This window comes from Jaculus jaculus, chromosome X (assembly GCF_020740685.1).
Source record: "Jaculus jaculus isolate mJacJac1 chromosome X, mJacJac1.mat.Y.cur, whole genome shotgun sequence".
NCBI lineage: Eukaryota > Metazoa > Chordata > Mammalia > Rodentia > Dipodidae > Jaculus > Jaculus jaculus.
In genome coordinates, this window is record NC_059125.1 from 77,634,928 (window position 1) to 77,657,850 (window position 22,923).

Genomic DNA, 22,923 nt, shown 5'->3' on the forward strand with positions numbered 1-22,923 from the left:
TGTGTGTATCCTCTTCCCATTAATAGTATACCAAATTTCCCACCATTTCTCTATATTATTGCCTACACTTCTAATTTTCCTTTCTTAAAATTATAGTATCTATGCTGGGTGTGGTAGCACATACCTATAATCCAAGCTACCTCAGCCTCCCCAGTGCTTGGAATATATATATATTAGAGGTGGAGAGCAGTGTCCTTAGGCACATGTACTACAGGCGTGGGACCACAGAATCCTTTGTCCCAGAGCTTCTGAGACTTCTGTATCTATCACCTAGGTTAGCCAGCATCACCCCACATTTTTACAACATTACATGGTTTCCCAGCATTCGGTAAAGGCATCCTGACACACTATTCAAGACTGGAAGTTTCTCATGACCCCCAAATGAAACTTTAAACCCACGATATAATAATATCATTCCTTTAACCCCTATGAACCATAAAAAGCTTCTTTAGAGTACATATTACTATGATTTTGACTTTTCTAAATATATAATATGTATGGAACCTCAGTTTTTTGCTGCATTATATGACTTAGTCTTTTCTGAGACAGGGTATCACATAACTGATGCTGTTGTTGAACTCACTTAGTAGCTGTGAATGTCTGTGAACTTTATATCCTGAGGTAGCATTACAGGCATGTACAGCCACATTCACTGTATGAAATTCTGGGAATGGAACCCAGTCTTTATGCACACTAGGTAAGAAAATTGCAACAGTAACATCACCAACCTTTGGTTTAATTTGCTATAACATAATGTCCTCAAGATTCCCCTGTACTATGTTGGAATTTCAGTCATTACAAAAACTAAATGATCAGTTCAGATGCTGTAAGAACAAACATCCCTGTGTATATTCTCTTGAATAAGAAACTACAAAAGCATTTCTTACCCATTCCCATTGGCTTAAAAATGTTCAGCAGAATAGAGCTAGGAAGTGCTTTTGGTTAAATCCTATTTATATGCAGTACACTGAATCTTTAGATGTGAGATATGAATATCAACACTGTAAACATCTGGTGTGTTTGGCACCTTTTTCTGTTTTTATATGAACATATTTGTTGATTATAAAGCAAAATAAAAATTGTACTTACATGATTTTTTATTCATATCCCTTAATTAAACTGCCAGAAAGTAAAATGCAATATTATATCCTTTTAGTAAAAATTTAAAAAGAATATTTTTATGTTTCTTGGATCACAAGAAATATAGTATAATAAAATTAGCAGAATGATAAAAAACTAAAAAATATTCATTGTGTGTATATATTACTCAGTTCATTTATGAATACATGGATATATAATGTTTCTGTCTTGACTATATTGTATATATGCTACTGTGAACATTATCTACTTGAACTTTTGTTTTCACTTCTTTGAGTATATTCCTAGAATTACAAGTCCTCACTTAGTAAATGTTTTAAGGTACTGCCAATAATTTTTTCCAAATTGACATCATTTGACAGATTTACTCAAAATTTATAACTGTTCTCAATTCTTGAAATTCCTGCCAATACGTACCTTTTTACTTTGTTCAGTTTAATTTGTTATAATCCACAGTGTATGAGGCATGTGGTAATATCCCATTATGATTTTGTTCATCCTTAAATAGGATGATAGTTTCTATGTTCATAAATCAACTTTATAAATTTGGGAATATATTTGTTGTGCTTCTAATTGATTGCTCCAGCTAGGAGGGATTGGATTTTATCAAATACATTTTTGCCAATATTTTCACATGGTGGGTTTACTACATTGGCTGAATTTTGAAAGTTGAGTCAACTTTTGTAAGATAAATCCCACTTTATTATTCTATATAGTCTTATTTTTATGTTTGTTTTTGAGGTATGGTCTTGCTCTAACTTAGGATAACCTGAAATTCACTATGTAGTCTCAGGCTGGCCTTGAACTCACAGAAATCTTCCTAACTCAAGCTCCCAAATACTAGGATTAAAGGCATGCATCACCACAACTGCCTATATAGTCTTTTAAAATACTCTTGGGATTTGGTTTTCCATGGGCAGGGAGGAGGGAAAGGATGGTAACAACATGTGATGTTTACAAACAAAATAAGTCCATATCTAATATAAAAAAATGAAAGAAAGGAGACTTTTGGGTCACTTATGTACAGGATTAGTTCATCTGTAAATTGGGCTAACTTTATTTCTTCCTTTCCAATTTGTATCCCTTTTATTTTCTTTTCCTGTCTTATTTTTTGGGTAAGTACTTCTAGTACTATGTTGAAGATCAACAGTGAGAGTGCGGGCACCCCTGTCTTCTTCATAATCTCAATAGGAACTCCTTGAGTCATTCTCCACTGAATATTATTTGGGCTTTAAGTGCTTTGTTTTTTTTTATTTTTTATCTTTTATTTTTATATTTTCGTTTTTTGAGGTAGGGTCTCACTCTAGTTCAGGCTCTCCTAAAATTCACTATGTAGTCTCAGGGTGGCCCTGAACTCACGGCGATCCTCCTACCTCTGCCTCCTGAGTGCTGGGATTAAAGGTGTGTGCCACCAGGCCCGGCTTTTTAGGTGCTTTTTATATAGCCTTTATTGTATTGACATGCCTATATTTCCAGCATTTTGATCATGAAGTGGTGTAGTTTTTCAAAGCCCTTCTCTACAACAATTGAAATGATCATGTGATTCCAGTGATTAAATTTATTTATGTGGTATATAACTTTGATGAATTCCCATATGTTGAACAATCACTGCATCACTGGGATACATTCTGCTTGATCAAGGTTGATAATGCTTTGGATATGTTGTTGATTTCAGTTTGCAAGGATTTTTAAATTTAAATTCATCAGTCTATAGTTCCTTTTCTTATTGTACCTATATCCAGTTTTAGTATTAGGATAATTTTAGCTTCATAAAAGGAGTTGAGGAGGATTACCTGGTCTCCAATTATGTAAAACAGTTTGAAAAAAGTTATGTTCTGCTCTTCAATGAAGGTTTGATAGAATTTTCCTGAGAAACTATCTGGTCTGAACTTGTCTTTTTGTGGAGGATTTTGATTACCTTTTCACATGAATGTAATAGGTTTGTTTAGGAGATTCGTCGGCTCTGAGTATAGTTTTGGTTGGTGGTATGTGTCTAGGAATTCATTCATTTCTTCCAGATTATCCAATTTTTTGTGGAGTAGAGGTTTTGGAAGTATGTCCCAATGATTCTTCCAATTTCAGTGATGTCTGTTGTGATTTCTCCTTTTTCATTTCTGATTTAGTTAATTTGAGATTTCTTCATTTTTTGTTTGATCAAACTGGCCAGGAGTTTATCAATCTTGTTTATTTTTTCAAAGAACCAGCTCTTCATTTCATTGATTTTTTAAATTATTTTGTTAGTTTCCAGTTCATGAATTTCTGCTCTGATCTTAATTATTTCTTTTTATCTGGAGCTCTTAGGGTTGAATTCTTGGTTTTTCCAATGCCTTTAGGAGAACAGTTAGGTTATTAATTTGGTATCTCATTGTCTTTGTTATGGGTTGTTATGAATGCATGTAGCACTATGAATTTTCTCCTTACAAATATCTTCATTGTTTTGGTAAATTGTGTTTTCATTATCATTCAATTTTAGGAATTTTACAATTTCTTCCACAACCCATTCATTGTTGAACAGTGTGTTGTTCAGCCTCCACAAATTGGTGGAGGTCCTAATGTGTCTCTTGTTAATTTCTAGCTTTAAAGCATTGTGATCTGATATGATGCAGGAAGTTACTTCAGTTTTCCCAAATTTATGGAGGCATGCTTTATGGCCTAATATATGGTCTATTTTGGAGAAGTTCCCAAGTGCTGATGAGAAGAATGTGTACTCTGTAGAGCTGGAGTGGAAAGTTTTTTAGATGTTCATTATGTCTAGTTGATCTATGATGTTGTTTATCTCTGATATTTCCCTGTTGATTTTCTGCTTGGGTGATCTGTCTATTGATGATAGTGGTAAGGTGATTTTCGTGAAGACAGCAGACAGAAGGCTACATTTAAAAAAATATATTTATTTATTTATTTGAGAGACAGGAAGAGGGAGAGAGAGAGGAGAGGAGAGGGAGAGGGTGAGGGAGAGAGAGAGAGAGAGAGAGAGAGAGAGAGGGAATGAATGGGCACACCAGGGCCTCTAGCCACTGCAAATGAACTCCATCTGCTTATGTGGTCTTAAAGAGTCAAAGCAGGATCCTTTGGCTTTGCAGGCAAAGGCCTTAATTGCAAAGCCATCTCTCTAGCCCCAAGGTTCCATTTTTTAAATTTTTTTAAAAATTATTTATTTATTTATTTGAGAGCGACAGACACAGAGAGAAAGACAGATAGAGGGAGAGAGAGAGAATGGGCACGCCAGGGCTTCCAGCCTCTGAAAACAAACTCCAGACGCGTGCGCCCCCTTGTGCATCTGGCTAACGTGGGACCTGGGGAACCGAGCCTTGAACCCGCGTCCTTAGGCTTCACAGGCAAGCGCTTAAATGCTAAGCCATCTCTCCAGCCCCCATTTTTGATCTACCACAATCGAACTCCAGATGCCTATGCCACCTAGTGGACATGTGCCATTTGCACTTACCTCAATTTTGTTAAACATGATTTTTTTGAACTCTTTAACAATTTCTTCTATTTTGTCTTCCAGCTCAGTGGTACTGTATTCCACATGAGTAACTCTGTTAGTGAGGGGTTCTGGAGAGGTTTTTAAAAACTCTATTTGACTTTTGTTTTCAGTTGTCTTATTTTGCATTATGTCCATCTCTTTTTTGAGGTCGGATTTCAGTTAAAGATCTGATCTTCTTGATGCTTCCTCAAGTTCATTCATCAAGACTTTATTAAGGTTAGTCAACCGGTTATTGATATCTTACATTTGTTGACTCACCTTCAATTCATTTATATCTTTTTGAGCCTTCTAAGTTTTTCTTCAATTAAGCTAAGCCTAGTTTCAAAAGTAGAGTGCTCTAAGGGATCTACTTAATTTTGTTTATGCGATTGTTGTTTTTTGATGGCTTGCTTCTGGTTCTGCAATTATTTTAATGAGGGTCACATTTGTTGTTATATTTTAATTTTGGGATCCAATTTCTGTTGGTTTCTTTATGATTTTATTGGAGTCATTCATTGTGATACTAGGAATTTTTGGTGGAGATCTTAGTTTTCTGTTTTGTTTATTTATTTATTCATTCATTCATTTATTTGCATTGTGGTCTACCCTTCTTGGAGAGAAAGTTTATTCTATTAAGAGGGAAGCAAGTATTTGCCCTTGTAGGAGCTGCAGTGGGTATTCTGTTTTAAATATAAACCAGGGGCTGGAGAGATGGCCTAGCGGTTAAGCGCTTGCCTGTGAAGCCTAAGGACCCCGGTTCGAGGCTCGGTTCCCCAGGTCCCACGTTAGCCAGATGCACAAGGGGGCGCACGCGTCTGGAGTTCGTTTGCAGAGGCTGGAAGCCCTGGCGCGCCCATTCTCTCTCTCCCTCTACCTGTCTTTCTCTCTGTGTCTGTTGCTCTCAAATAAATAAATAAAAAATTTAAAAAAAAAATATAAACCAGGTTGGTGTATGAGGTGATTATAACTGTATTTGTGGAGATTGCAAGTACATCAAAGGTACCTGGGAAAGTTGAGAAGTGGGAGCTTTGCCCTTCTCACTCCACTTGCACATACTCTTCACCACGTGTTGATCAGAGGTTGGGGAACAGGAGCTGGGAAGCTAGAGATCCAGGCACAAGAGGCCATTTCCTACAGTGGCCCATGCACCCTCTGACTAAATGGAACAGGGATTTGGGTACCCAGGGACTAGTCAATCAGGAAACCCAAACAAGGGGCCTGCTTCTGCAGCAAGCTCCTGGGGTCCAGACAGCCCAAGCCAACAGGCAGGGAACCAACCAGAACAAAGGGGCTGGGAGGAAAGGTGGACAGGGCAATCTGGCCTACTCACTCCATGCATTTGCACACCCTCTGAAGCAGGTGATATGGGAGTTGGGAACCTAGGGGCCATTCAATCAGGAAAGCAGAACAAAGCTTGATTGTATTTTTGTCTCTGTTCATGGAGTAAGTTTTAAATGTATTTCCTTATGATCATCTCTGTTTGTTACCACAATAATGCTAGTCTCAAATAGTATCACTGAATAAGTTGAGAGGTGTTCACTCCTCTTCCCTAATTTTTAGAAATAATTGAGGACTAATGTATTTATTTACTAAAAAGTTGGTAAAATTTATCATGGTGTCCATGGTCTGGCTTTTTCTTTGTGGGACCAGTCTAGACTATAAATTCAATCAGTTAATTTTCTAAGCCTCTTCAGAGTTTCCAATCCTTATTGAGTTAATTGAGTAATCTTCACATTTCTGAAATATATTCATTTCATTGAGAATACATAACTTCTTCTTGGACACACAATTGTTCAAAGTCTCCTCTTTTAGTATTCTTCATTTGATAGGGACAATAGTCATATCTATTATATAATTTCAGATTTTGTTGGTTTGTCTTCTTTTGTTACTCAGTAGCTACATATTCATATATTTTTCTTGATTTTCAGGCAGAATAAACTCTTAGTTTCATGGATTTACATTTTTTTCTGTTCTCTTATCTCCACTATTATCGTTATGATATCCTTCCGGAGGTCTGTTTGCTTTTCTGTTCCTTTTTCTGTGTGTTTATGACTGTTACTTCTGTCTAATCACTGTCTTTACTACCTCATATACGTTTATGGTTACTATGTTCTTTTTAATTCAGCCTGAAGTACTTTAAAATCTCCTTTGTGGTTTATTTAGCTCAATAGTTGTTTATGTACATGCTATTTAATTCATACATAATGGTGAATATACCATTTTTGCAATGTATTACCAATTTTACTCCATAGTGGTCAGAAAATAAACAGTATATTTTCATACTTTTCAATTCTGTAGGCCTTATTACTAAATTAACATAATTTGTTCGTGGAGAATATTCCATGTGTACTTGAGATGAACATGTAATTTTTAGTGTATGCATAATTCTAAAAAACTTTGGTTGGTCTTCTCACTTAGAATGTTTCAAGTTCTTGATTTGCATAAAATATTTTTCTGCTGGTTCTACTGATGAAAGTTGATGATAAAGTCTCTATATTGTATTCAATTGCCTACTTCTCCTGATAATTCTGGCATATTTGCTTCATATGTTTCTTCCCTGTGTTGTTGTGGTGTGCACATGTTTACAATTGGTACATCTTTCTGACACAGTTCTTTATCAATATATAATTGTATACATTTTTGGCTTATGATCTATTTAGTTTTATATGTGAATACTTTCATACATCTGTGGTTTCTCTTTAAATGGTTTTATTTACTTACAGTAAAACATGGTTCAAAATAAATAGTTCCAGAAATAAGCCATAAGTTGTTAATTGTGTGCCATTCTGAGTAGTGTGATGGAATTTGTACAATTCCACTGTCTCACCGGGGAAGTGAACAGAACATGTTTAATTCATAACATCCACTGTGCTTGTCTGATTTAGCCATTACTCAGCCATTTTAGTTATTGTTTTGAATATAGTGATATCACAATGTTTATAACCATGTCAAATTTACATATTCTGGCTATATCACAAAGTCTATGTCATTCCAATATCATCTCATCATGTACACATTGCACCATTGTTCATCAGAAGAACATGGGCAAGTGCACAGACATATGATATGTTGAAAAGGAGAGAGCCCACATACCTTTATTTCAGTATAATTGTTCTGTTTATGGTTGTTGTGTCTAATAGCACTATAGACACTAGTCAATGAGGAGGAAGCTTCCAGTTCAGTTCCAGCTTAAATTCTTTGTTTCTTGCCACCAAAGTGTGTACAGTCTTCATTGGTAGGGTCTTACCATTCTCATCCAACATATTTTGTTTATCAGGCATGCTAAATTTTCATTAGATTTGTTCATGTCACTAAGAAGGTTGTAAAATAATTGAGAAACCACATTCTCAATCTAATTTAAATTTTAGATTATGTAAAGAGCATCCTGAAGAAATGAATACCACCAAGTCTGATGGCCACTTTCAAGCTATAAACCATGCTGATCAAACACTCCATAAAATGGAGAACTACTTAAAGGAAAAGAAATTGTGTGATGTGCTACTAGTTGCTGGACCTCTCCGAATACCAGCCCATAGGTAAATATCCTTATGCAAACATAATATTCACTGGGAGGACAGGTATGCATAAAGACAAACAAAAATCCGAGTATATATTGGAATATGAAGAACTTATGTTTTTTGAAACATTAAAAAAAGTTAGTATAATTTGATCCATTTTACTATACAATATTTTTCTCCTTTTTATGCAATATTTAAAAGAGTAAAACTTCAGAGAGATAGATAAGGGAAATAGAATAAAGTAGCACAAACTTTCTAAAAGGAGACAGTTTTATTTACTTGAACTTTCTAACAGTAATACACTTTATTAATCTGTGAAAGTTTTGGCAGTAAACAAACTGAGAAGTTTTACAAGCTTACTGAAAGCATTTCATAATTTTTCTATGAGATTATCAACTGATGTAAGTGCCAATGAAATAATTCTATTTCTAGGTTGGTTCTGAGTGCAGTGTCTGATTATTTTGCTGCGATGTTTACTAATGATGTGCTTGAAGCCAAACAAGAAGAAGTCAGGATGGAAGGGATAGATCCAAATGCACTGAATTCCTTGGTGCAGTATGCGTACACAGGTAAGTCTTTCATATGCACTAGCTCAGAATAAACTGCATTATACAACAAGTCATCTTGGTATTTTCACACTACATATAAGGAAATTGCAGAGTACAGCAGTTAGATTATTTTCCAAAGATGGTAGACAGGTAGATTAATGACTTAAACTCAGTACTTTGTAATAAAAATAAATGATATGATGGTAATATTATTCTCATAAAGACAGAGAGATACTTTAGCACAAAAATATATCTTTTCAATAGTGTGGGCTAATTATTATGTGAACAAACAGTGAACGCTAGATTTTCTAGTCTTGCATTATATATTTAAACAGCGTGTTTATACAAATAAAGTCCTATTTATTCACAATCTTAAACAAATGTAGAAATAGATAATGGTGAGGTAGAATTCCTGTGAATCTGAGAGAAATCCTCTAAGCTGTGACTCCCAAGAGATGAGAGGCATCAGAAAGCAAGATAGGATCACAGTAAATAGCACACAGTGAGAAATGAAATGAAATTCAGAAATATTACATGTTAGGTTTATAAAGGAAATAACAGATTCAGACCTAGAAGATTAAATAAGATTTGTAGGGAACAAAGAAAAACTTCTTTCTCCTTGCTCAGAGAATATAAACAAAAGAGAAAACCTCAAAAAAAAATAAATAAAAAAGAGAAAAACCTCTAGGAGCCAAGAGAGTAAAAATAAAATTTTGGATGAATGATCCACAATCTATGTGAAACAAATGGTAGGAAACCACCCAGCATTACCATTCTCCAGTCACAGCATAGCATGCTGAATTTACAAGGGAAGAAATCCCAAGAGAAATTACAATCATCACTCTGGTGGGAAAAGAAATCACTGTAAAACCATATCTCCAAAATACATCCCCCATACTCCCTAAGAGAAAGATATCTTAAGAACCACAGACATAAATGCACATTCCACAGAGGTGGACCTGAATTGAAACCCAGTGGAGAAAGCATACTTAAACTAAGTCTGTGGATGCTGGCAGAAAGACATCTAGAATCTTGGTAAGACAAGATATCCTCCTTCCAAAATAAATACAGGTGTAACTATGGCCACACCAGAGCCTTGGACATTTAAATCCAAATAGGGAAAAGTTGACCAACCAAGCACATGTAATAGATGGAAGCTAGCTTTGAACTATGATGAAAGGGGGGGGGGAACATGCTGGGGGATGAGAAATTCCTAAGGGTTAACTGACATTTTGTTGATGTGTGGGCAGGAATTCAGTTCCACAGGTAGCTGGATTCTATCCACTGATATGTTCTACACAGACTGATCTGATCATAATATTTGGAACTGGAGACATAGAGAGGTAGGAATTATATCCATGAGACAGTTCAGGGAATGCAGGAATACTGAGTGATGCCTTAACATATTTTTTAAACTTTGCTTTTATTTCAGTGTCTTTTATTTTTGATTTTTTAAATCTTTATGTGCATTTTTTATATTTTAGCTCTCATGATTACTTTGTTTCAATGCCTATTTTGTTGTATTACCCCTACTATTTCTTTTGCCTATAACCTAAATGCATTTTCTTTCATTCCTACTTTGACTTTGTTTCTTTCCCTATCTCCTTATCCATGTATCCATGTAATTATAAATTTTGTAGTTTTATTAAGTGTCAAGTAAGTCACAATGAATAAAACATTTTTTCCCTTAGGGGTTGCAACCACATAGCATATATTAGCTAAGATATATTAATAAGAAAAATAAGGTTATACTGCTTATAAAATCCATTTAAAGAAATATTAATAAATTCTTTAGTTCAGTTAGAATGATAAAACACAGCAATATATTTTATTAAAAGTTTTCAGTAAGGACATAATAGTGCTTGAACTAAAATAAAAAGAAAGATTACAAATTAAGTGATTTAATTTGGTCTTGATAATTTTCTAAAAGTTCATTACCACATTTTTTAAATTTCATCTTTCTATATTAAATCAAGTAAGTATAGCAGCATTTCTTCAACTGTTGACTGTAGTATTTTCTTCATTTTGAAAGAATGTGAAAGTGAATTTTGAGCATGACATTTGGGCCAATACAAATTTACCAATAATAAATGCATTTACAAAAATGGATATAAAGAACTTATTACTGTTCTTATTTGCCAGTGTCTTTATTTGCACAACAATGATGTCTTCGTGTGTGCATTGTTGTATAGATCTCAATATATTATATGATGTTTGTCCTTGAGACATAATGTTGAAATTTTTTCCATTTCAATTTAAATATGATTGACAATTTAAAATGCACATTTAAGCTGATGCAATTACATAGGTATGTGAAATGTTGATATAAAACTTAAATTCAACCTTAAGTTGAATAAGCCATTGTTCCTTGTAATGTTTTAGCCACTTTTCATTTGATAAAGTGATTTTGGATAATCTAGTCTGGCTCCTTTCAGCCTTGTATTTGTCAAATACAGACTCCTTTGTATTTGTCAACTTCAAACCATATCACTAGAGGAGTTATTGTACATTAAACAATATAGATGGGGCTAGAGAAGAAGTTCAATGGTTATGTGCATTTTCTGTGCAAGCTTGTGGAACTGGAGGGGTCTGCAATATTGCAAATTCGAATCTCAGATCCCACATAAACAGCTAGGTATGGCAACACATGCCTGTAAACTCAGTCTGTAATGTGGAGCAGAGACTGGGAAACCACTTGGGCTTCTAAAATCCTTCAACCTCCCATTTAAGTAAGACACTCTGGCTCAAATAAGAATAAGTGGAGGAGCTATGAAGGAGGACAATTGATGTTTGGCTCACAGGCAAGCATCCTTCACCACAGTCAAACTCATGAGGTGCAAGACGGGCATACAAATATGCATGTACCATAGATAACACACACATTCCCCCATGACATTACACACACAAACACACACACACACACACACACACACACACACACACACACAGCAAGAAAGATGTCTCAAATGACATAAAACTAACTAGCATACTTTGGTTTTAATTTATGTTTCATATAATCACTGTAAACTGTTTCAAACCATCTAGGTGTGTTACAATTGAAAGAAGATACCATTGAAAATATTCTGGCTGCAGCATGTCTCCTGCAGTTGACTCAGGTCATTGATGTCTGCTGCAGTTTCCTCATAAAGCAGCTCCATCCTTCAAACTGCTTAGGGATTCGGTCATTTGGAGATGCCCAGGGCTGTGTGGAGCTCCAGAATGTGGCACATAAGTACACCATGGTAAAGTCCTTTTCTTCGAGTTGTCTTATAAAAATACATAACAATTTGACCACCAGGGGTGGTGGCACACACCTTTAATCCCAGCACTCTGGAGGCAGAGGTAGAAGGATCACCGTGAGTTCGAGGCCACCCTGAGACTCCATAGTGAATTCCAGGTCAGCCTGGGCTAGAGTGAGACCCTACCTCAAAAAACCGAAAAAAAAAAAAAAAAGTAACAATTTGGATAAAACCAAATAGTAAAAATTGATATAATGTCCCAGTGACTTATACATTATATATTATACATATTAGATATAAATATGTGTTTATACAAGAAGTAATAAATAAAAATCTACATTTTACAAATAAAATATTTAATTGAGGCTCAAAATATTAAAAAATGAAAATATTGGTTGATATCAAATAGAACAAATCTGTATGTCTATTACTGTACAGTACAGAATAAATTACTTCTCAGATTTTTTACATAATTAGCAATTTATTTTGTAATATTATATCAATTATGATTTAAAATGAAAGCTAAATGTGGCTCCATGTGAAAAAGTAACAGTAATGGATTAGTATAATTGTATTCCTTAAAGAACTATCAAAGTAGTTGACTGAAAATTTTCCTGAATTGACTCTATGTCTTATTGAAACTTTGTGGTGTGGTTTAAAACAATATTCAGTTTAGTTCTTTTGCTATAGATTCACTTCTAATGTTATTAGAAATTATACAATATTAAATCAGAACATAAATAGACAGGAATAATATGTTGAATAGGCTAGAATAAGCTTTATTCAGTCAGAAAATAATCATGGGATATATAGGCTCTAAGGACACAAGAAAACTGGACACCAGAAAAAGGGAAAGCTTTTGCCACATTTGTTATTGGTTCCCTGATGCAATAAAGTAAAAGAACTTATTTTTAAATCTTAAGAAGTGAATGACATAAGAGGTGGATCTTTGTGAATCCCAATCAGAACATGTATATTTGGAACAAAAGAAAGAACACCATTTATTTAAGATTTGAAAACAAGAGGTAATTGAGTACAAGTGATTAATAGATAAATCTCTGTAAAATTGTTGAGAAAGTAGCATTAGGTTAAGTATGCATATAAAGAGTATTTTTAAAGATTTTTTTCAAAAAAAAAATTCAAAATTGTAAAATTTTTATTCTCTAAAAGTTTCTTACTTTTTGTCATTCTTCTTCCCACCTGAATTCATTGCTCAGAATTTGAAGCTTCAAACATATTCCTAAAACAATACCATGATGTGAGGAGCCAAATTCTAACAGATTGCCTTTTAAAATGCATCATTTAATCATGTTATTTATATTCCTGTTTCCTAAATAGAGATACTATGTAATCTAAAGGAACAGCAGTCATGTAGTTCAAAGGTTAATCCTACCACAAAAGCCAAACACAAAAACTTCCTGTTAAATTGCTTAAATTCTTGAACTAAGTATTAACAGTTTCCTGTCTGGTATCTTATGCTTGCAGACAAAATACATTCTGATAAACAACTTGAATTATTTTTGTTGCTTAAAATGAACATAGCTTCCTTTTCCTATTTTGTGTCACAAACTTAGTGTTAAGGCAGGAAATGCATAAAAATGCAATAGTGCTTTCTCTCTTAATCTCCCTTCTCAGTTATTTTAGTACCTGTTAAGGCTACAGTATAATGAAATAGATTAAAATACTTGATATAGTAGTATTTTGCCATAATGTATTGCTAGCATAATAATGCTGATAATAAATGTCTAAGAATAATTTTAGACAAATATGGGATTTACTTATACTCCTATGAGTTAGCAGAGCATTTTGCTTACCTTAGTATGGGTGGATTTTATATAGAAATACACTCTCAGACATACAGCAAATGAGATTCAGCTAAATCTCTGAACTCTACATGACCTATCCAATCTGACACATAAGATAACCATCTCAGTTGTAAAAGTACTGAAACTATAGTAAGAATTTTATGTTTTATAGATTTTTCAATTTAAGGGCACATCAATAAAAACAGAATTAATACAAAGAACTAAAGAATCTAATGGGAAGATTTATAAGTAAATTTTTTTACCTTGAAATTAGGAAAAAAATATTTCTAAACACAAGCATAAAATTAATCTTTTGGTAGAATTAAAAATTTGTCTACTGTACTAGATACTGTACTGTCCTATGTAATTACTTTAAAATATATAATATATTTTAAAATTTATACTATGTGGTAATTTCCATGCTTTGCAATGCTTCTGTATATTGTCCAGAAATTTTCAATATTCTCATATGGTAATAACTCTAACACATTCTATGAGAAAGTCTCATTTATTTGTATTTATCTATAACCTTGTCATTATATAAGCCATTTCTAATCCTTTCAATTGTAGTCATATTTAATAGACTATGATCCACTTTGACATTGGGTAAATTTTATATAGACATATCTGAGATTACCTCTCTCTCTTTTCCCTTTTACTTTTTAAAAGTTTTATTTGAAAAGAAACAAAAGGGAGTGTGATATGTGATGCTTTTCAACATATTAATACAGTTACATGGTTTAAATATGATGGTGCTAATAGGGAAGCATGAGTTTCCTGTTTTGTTGTTTTCTTAAGCCTTTATTGCATCAAAGCTTCCTTTTGTACTTACCAGTTTCATGATGTGTGGATAATTTTGCTACTGGCTCAACTTAGTTCTATAAATTACCAAAAAAAAAAAAAGTAGGTGTAAAGGTCTCATTTGATTGATTCAGAGTCCCAAATCTCAGAAACTCTCTTACCTGCTCCTACTATACCTGTTTAGTATAGTATTTACTGAATACTAAATAGGTATTTATATACATACATGCATCTAGCATTCTAAATACAGATGAGCTAAAAACAATGATGGTATTTTGAGAAAAATTAAAACACAGTTTGTTTGAAATTTTATGCCTGATGAAATATATAACAAAATCACAGAGGGGAGACTTGGATCATAGCATATAAAAAAGAATGATCTCATGTTTCTGATAACAAAGTAAAGTGCATTCCTATTTAAATGTGTGAAGAAGTTTCTCAAGTAGATTTTTTTTTTCTTTTCTAGGAACATTTCATTGAGGTTGTAAAGAACCAAGAATTCCTCCTGCTTCCAGCTAATGAGATTTCAAAACTTCTATGCAGTGATGACATTAATGTACCTGATGAAGAAACCATTTTCAATGCTCTAATGCATTGGGTAGGTCATGATGCTCAGACTAGGCAACGAGATCTGGCAATGCTGCTTTCTTACATCAGACTACCCTTACTTTCACCACAGGTATGGATTGTTACACAGGTATTGTTTATTACATTTGCATACTATTAGGCACTAATCCATTATTTATTTCTAATAAATATCTAATAAATAGTAGTCACAGGATTTACTTCATAGGGTATATGCTTCAATAGATATGCTTCAATAATGAACAATATGTATCAATAATGAAGGGTTTTTACAAAGTTATAAGTATTCCTTAAATATCAGAATGTATTTGTTTCACTGCCATCTCTTGACAAATAGCACTGTTTCAGGCAAGAAAATGACTAGGCTCTTCTTCTTTTCCTAGTAACATTTTAGGTAAAGTGTTATATAGTAAGCATAATAGCCTTCCATGAGAGGTAATAGGAAGAAGTCAGATACTGGATAACAGCTACTAAGAAGGGCAATTATCTACTATATTTGCTATATTTGAAAGAATGCTTTATGGTCTCAGATCCATGCAAGTGCCTCAAATCTGTGGCCCATAGGCCACATGTGTGCCAGAATAGAATGTAGCCCAACACATGAATGCTGACTCATTGAAAGGTTCAGAAACCCTGATTTGTGAGTATCATTGTAATGGTACCCTCATCAGATGTGCAAAACTGAAGGATTATAGCAGAGATGATTCTGAAAACAAATACCCTTGGTCATGATTCAAAACTAGCTTGTCTTTGAGCGAAGTTTAATATGTGCATTTTTGTTCAGATCCAGTCAGTGCAGTCTGACTATATGATTATATCATTTGCATTTATCATAAGTGAGCTCTAGTAAATTGATATAACTTAAGTACTATTTATATAAAATATAAGACTATATTGCAAATATGCACTTAATTTTTATTGAGTTTAGCTAAAGTGTTCAAATTGCTAGCATCAAAATAACTCTAATCTTTGAGCTGGAGAGATGGCTTAGCAGTTAAGGTTTGACTCTACAGGACCCACATAGGCCACATGCATGAGGGTGTGCATGCATCTGGAGCTCATTAACAGTGGCTGGAGGCCCTGGTGCACCCATTCTCTCTCTCTCTCTCTCTCTGCTTCTTTGTCTCTCTCAAATAAATAAATAAAAATATTTTAAAACACTCTAATCTCAACTTAGTGCATCAGTAACATTTTAAAGCATAAAATTGGTATAAAATAAATATTTATAACAAAATTTAAAATTAAATGTTAGTATTGTCCAAAGTATGCTAGCATAATGATCATGTCTTTATCAGAATTTCAGCATTGATTACTTTTTGTATGTCTTGCAGTAAAATATTATCTTGAAAATTAATACATAGGTGACAACTATATTTGCCTTTGCTGTCCTCTTAGTTTCCACAGATATTTAAGACATGATAGCAGAAGGGACATATATATATATATATATATATATATATATATATATATATATATATATATATATATATATATATCTGATTAAACCTAGGTTTAATATGATGTTTACCTTTATGGCTAAGGCTTATCTTGTCATAGTAATCAGTTCTTTTCATTATCTTGCAAATGATACTATTGTGGACTTTCTGGGTAAAGAAAATGGAATTTTCTTTATTTATTCATCTGTTGATAGACATCTAGGCTGTTTTCCTATTTGGGTGATTGTAAAGCTTTCACAATGTGTTTGCATGTAGATATTTATGCAGCATGCATATTCCAATTGATTATATTCTCAGGAGTGGAGTAGGTGAAACATATGAGAGTTGTAATAATGTTTTTTGAGTCAATTTAATTCTTATTTACATAGTAACTGCACTAGTTTATATGTCCAAATACAGTGCATACATTATGACTGGGGTGATACAGAATGACAATGTGATTTAATATGCATTTTTCTAGAGGATAAGGATGTAGATTGACCATCTGTATTTCTTTTTTTCAGTTAATTTCCCCATTTATTTTTCAAATGATTATTCATTTTATTTTTGAGTTCTCCATAAATTCTAGATATTAATCCTTTGTCAGTTTTCTAGCTGGCATGATTCTCTTGCATTGTATAGGCTATTTATTTCTATAACCATTTCCTGTACTGTGAAGATATTTTTAGTTTTATGTGATCCCATTTTTTTAGTTCTTACTATCACTGATGCAGATATTGGAATTTCAGAAATCCCTTCTATATCCTTATATCTTGATATTTTCTGCATACATACCCCTAGCAGTTTCAAAGATTTAAGACCTTCATTAAAGTCCTTGATCCATTTTGAATTGATTTTGTACAAGGTGAGAGGTAGGAATCCATTTTCATCTTGCTATATATGGATTACCACTTTTTTAACCATCATTTTTGGATAAGGGCTTTCTTATTACATTTTTTATTACATTCAAATATGTTCTTTCTTTTCATATAAACTTTATTTTTTTTTCATTTCTTTATTTACTTGAGAGAGAGAGGAAGAGGCAAAGAGAAAGAGAGAATGGGCATGCCAGGGCCTCCAGCTACTGCAAATAAACTCCAGACACGTATGACCCTTGTGCATCTGGCTTACATGGGTCTTGGGGAATCGAACCAGAGTCCTTGGGCTTTGCAGGCAAATGTCATAACCACTAAGCCATTTTCCCTGCACAAAATTATCTTTTATAATCTGATTATTTTTATTTATTTTTATTTTAATTTCTGTAGTCAGTGAATACAGTCAAGTTGGTACCATTGTTAGCCTCCTCCCTGTCCTCCCCCCTCCAAAGGGACCCTCCTTGTTAGGTTATATGGCTCATGCTTTGTGGGGTTAGCCTTCAGTTCTGGGTAGGAGAAAATGTCTCTGAATGTCATGCCCCAAAATGTGGCTCTGACATACTTTCCACCCCCTCTTCTGCAAATTTCCCTGAGTCATGTTGGGTTCACATCAGGTCTGCTTCAGTGTTGAGGTCTTGGGAGCCTTCTCTGGATATATGGTTTGGTAGGGGTTGATTGTTCTCTGTGTCTATGTCCATCACCATTGTGGTGGTTCTAGGTTCGCCAAGAAAACAGTATTCTTGCATTTTTCCCCAATTATTCTTAATTTCAGCTGGGGCCCTTTTGAGGTACGAAGGGGTAATTCTCTCCTTAGGATCTGCAACTATCTGGAAAAGAGAAGCAGATTCTCCAAGGGGGAGAGTAAGTTAATACCAAGTAAATGTGATAAGCACTCTTTTTTAGATAGAGTTTAATGGAGAGTGGGCTCATTGTTGGATATGGTTCTGACTTGTTTCCTAGCTCCAACTATGGGTTCCTTTCCACTTAACAGATCAGTTAGCCAAATCGAGAGCAGTTGGTTTCCCACCATGGCTATGTGCCACTATTGTACTTGTATGAGTATCACATTAGGTTATTTTTTGTCATATAACCCTTTCTTAGTGTTTTCTTCTTAATGTAATGGTGAAGTTTGTGAAGGTCTTTTTTCATATATTGAAATAATCATGCTACTTCTGTACTTGTGCCAATTTATATTCTATATTACATTTAAATATGTATATATGTTGAATCATCATTGAATCCCTGACAGGAAGTCAATTTGATAATAGTGTATGATTATTTTAATGTGTTGTTTAATTCAGTTTGCCAATATTTCAATGATTTTTTTATAGTTTTCTTCACTAGGGAAATTGGTCTTTAGTTTGCTTTTTTTGGTGAAACCTTATCTAGTTTTGGTACAAGGATTATACTGTCTTCTTAGAATGGTTTTGGTAGCATTCTATCACTTTTTTCTTTATGTATGGAACAGTTTGAGAAGCATTTATGTCAAATCCTTAAAAGAGTGATAAAATTTGGAAGAGTCTTTATCAAGTCTTAGCTTTTACTTCATTAGGAGACACATTATTAATACTTGAACCTTGGGGCTTATTATTGTTCTCTGTAAACCTTTATTTATCTTCTTGAATTTATTTGGAAGGTAAAATGTGTCTAGGAAGTTATCGTTTGTAGAGTTTTCAGGATTGTTTTTGTATGGAATATGTTCCCAATGTAGTCACTAATGTTCCTCTGGAGTTGATTTGGCTCTGTTGTAATTCCATGTATCTCATTTAATTAAATGCAATTCATTTAATTTAGCTCTTTCCTTTGTTTTTATTAGTTTGGCTAAGGATTTGTCAATTGTGATTATTTTTTAGAGAATCAACTCTTTATTTCTTTGATTTTTAAAATAAAGTTGTTTAGTCTCCATTCCATTATCTTTTACTCTGGTATTGATTATGTCATTGTGTGTATTAACTTTGAATTTGACTTGTGCTTATTTTTCTAAAATCTTTAAGTGCATAATTAATACATTTTTGTGATTTCTCTGGGTTTTTTTTGTAAATGTATACACTCATAGCTATAAACATTCCCATTAGAATTGCTTTTTCTGTCTCTCAAATATTCTGATAAGTTTTAACTACTAATTAAATCCCATGAAAACTACAAATGTGGGCTACAGATATGACTTAGTGGTAAGAGAACTAGCTTTTAAAGCCAATGAACTCAGGTTCAATTCCCCAGGACCCACAAAATCCAGATGCACAAGGTGATGCATGTATCTGGAGTTTTTTGCAGCAGCTAGAGACCCTGGTGTACACCCATTCTCTTTCTCTCTGTCTCTCTCTCTCAAATAAATAACACAAAATACATAAGAAATCTTGCAAAAGACATATTGTTCTGAGAATGCCTATGTAATACAATAATATTGCTATTCTGAGTATATTGTTAATTCAATGGACCAGACAGCCTCGTGGAAGCAATGTCTAAGGATCAGGGCTAGGAATATATATTTAAACAAATACAGCAAATTATTGTAAACATACAAAAATTAGAGATGCGTTCATAGATCAGAAGTTCTTAATATTCTCTTGAATCTATTTGACATTTAAGCAATATGATTAATTTAAATTTCTCTTTATTGGAATGAAGGGAAAAGTCCAGTCTAAACATTAAACATTTGTTCTTTTATCACTGAGAATGCCATATTCCAAGAATGTGGATTGTGTGAACATTTCTTGATGATGTTAGTAATAAGTAATGGCAGGCATTTATAGGATTTTTAAGACAAATTAATATATTTCCCTAACCAAATGTGATATAAATGAATGATATGAAGAAAATGAGGATGGATCTATAATGGATAGCTTTAGAAAAATATATACAGTTTCAAACCTATTTCAAACAGCATATATAATTAATGAAATGCCTGCAGTTTCATTAGGCAAGTCAAAATACTGATTCACCAGATATTACAAATGGAAGGGAAAGAGAGCTGAACTTAAATAGTACTAAGAAGAAACTTTAGAGAATTTTATGGTAGGGGATTATCAATTTAATTACTACAAAATTAATTGCTGTTCCTCTCTATATCCTGTAACACTGTTCACCTAAAATTTCTTAGAAGTCAATATGACCATTGAAAACATTTGAAATGCACAGTTGACTTTTCTCCAAGTCATCTCAGGACAAATGTTTTTTATCAATGTTAATTAGTATATCCCATTTCATACCAGGTAGTAATAGGATTGAACATCTTCTTTTGCCATGTATTGACTAGTCACACATGTACATTAACCCATTTAACAAGTATGTAGTGAGGATGCTACAACAGAAGTGATTTGATGATCAATAATGCAATCTCCTATAAGTGACAAGATTTTAACAGAGCCCATTTCCATGATCACTCCAGTAACCAAGTCAACCAGAAAGTGGATTGCTTGCATTAACTGCATGCAAAAGAATAGGATATACTTTACTTTGAGTATATACGAGCAGTTTCTTTGATTAGTTTTGGTAATATATTCATAATTTTAAATATACTTATAATTATAAATATTTATAATATCCATAGTTATATATCTTATAGTATAATTAATTATAATATATAAATAATCATAGTCATTTATATGTTTATAATATCTATAATTATACTTATAAGTGCTTTTTAATTCTAAGTCCTTCATTTGATATACAATAAAATATGTTCTTTCTCATGGTAGAATCCTGATATATATGTCATGCATCATTACTTTTAAGTTACTTGCAGATCTTGAAAATAGTTCCATGTTTACTGGGGATCTTGAGTGTCAGAAACTACTAATGGAAGCTATGAAGTATCATCTCTTGCCTGAGAGAAGACCCATGATGCAAAGTCCTCGAACAAAGCCTAGAAAATCAACTGTCGGGGCACTTTATGCTGTGGGAGGCATGGATGCTGCAAAAGGTACAAGGGCCAAATGAGTTGATTTCAAAATATCTTAATTTGCAAAATAAGAGAATATATTCCTATCAGTCTTTACTTTATGAAGATTATACTAAACCCTTGCTAAATAAATATATCCAAACCTGATTCTCATAAATAAGGTACATTATGTGATGTTAGGACTTTATTTCTCTTCTCATTTTATGTATCATAATACGTTAAACTTATAATAGGAGTTTCATTTTATGGAAAGCAACTTTAAGTCTGAATACTTACTTTGTACTAGAAAATCTTCTAATGACAGCTTATCTAATGTTCATTATAAAGAAAGGGGCAAGTCAATCCAAATTTTTGCTAGAAACAGAGAGGAAATCTGGAGCTCTTACTCTCAAAACCTGGTAGGTCCTTCAAACTAATTTAAAAGTATTAAAATGTTGACTGCCATGACTCCATTTCTTCATGTGTAATTCCACACAATCTTTCAACACATGTTGCTAAAACAACGAAATGAGGATTTTATAATCAGGAATTAATGGTGAAAGACATAAATCATCAACCTACTTAAAGAGAAACACACTGTTAAACTATATATAAAATTTTATTTGATATAATACCAAAAATATTTTAAAAATTTGAAGATTTATATTTTTGAAAAAGTACTCTTTCCTTTGACATTTGTAAGTGGAATTTGGAAGAAAACAGAGGAAATATGCTGATTAGGTGGAACCCTCTTAATTTAGACACTTTTCTTTTACTATAAGAATATCTGAGACTGGGAATTTATAGAGAAAAAAAGTTTATAAGAATAGAGGCTATGAGTCCAACATGATGGAAAAGTAGAAGGGCAAAGGAAAATTGTACATATAAAAGCACAAAATAAAAAGGACAACATATTTTTAGTGTATTTTAATTAGACAAATAGTAGGTTTCATTATGACGTGAATGTAGCATTGTTCATCATTCTATTATTCTTCTTATCCTCTTCCCCTTTTGTGTATGACAACATGTTTCCATAATAAATAATGGGGTCATGTGAATTCAGTGTTGATCCATTCCAATTTTTATCATCTTATTAACAACTTCCATGCAAATATACCTGACCATACTCCCTCCCCACTGCTATGCTTTTACCTCACTTCCCTAACACCCCTCCACTGAAACCCTAGTTCTTTCCAGCAAGTCTTTATTCTATTTTGAAATCATAGTTTGACACTCTTACTATGCATGCCTTATGCAGGTAGCAAAAGCCACCACTTTGTATCTGAATTCCAAAGCATTCTCCCCCAGTCTGTTGCTCATTTGTTATTTCCTTACCTTTTCTGCAATGTTCCCTGAGCCTTGACAGGCTTTATACAGATGTATCATTTAGTGATGAGCACTCATTTGTCACTTCTTCTCAATATTTTGATGAGTTCCTTAACCAAAAGTGTGAGCAGCAACAATATTTGAACATACACATAAATATTTAAAGAAAAATTTTGTGGATATAATCCATTTAGCCAACAACAATGGGGATAGAAATAAGACACCATACCTAGGTGCATTATGGTGAACATAATTAAGAATAATACTGTATTATAAAGTTTCTTGTTATTTAAATTTAAAATGAAATAAACTAAATGCAAAACATAACTGCATTTATCATATTTTGTGA

The 22,923-nt window shown here is 33.3% G+C and overlaps 1 protein-coding gene across 1 annotated transcript in view; it reads left to right on the forward strand.

The window, feature by feature from the left end:
- Nucleotides 1–22,923, forward strand: part of Klhl4 (kelch like family member 4) — an 80,913-nt gene that overhangs the window by 28,105 nt on the left and 29,885 nt on the right. The window contains exons 2-6 of the mRNA XM_004669605.2: nt 7,930–8,097; nt 8,512–8,648; nt 11,673–11,869; nt 14,939–15,151; nt 21,104–21,290. Coding sequence (XP_004669662.2) covers nt 7,930–8,097; nt 8,512–8,648; nt 11,673–11,869; nt 14,939–15,151; nt 21,104–21,290 — 902 coding nt within the window. The remainder of the gene's footprint in view (nt 1–7,929; nt 8,098–8,511; nt 8,649–11,672; nt 11,870–14,938; nt 15,152–21,103; nt 21,291–22,923) is intronic.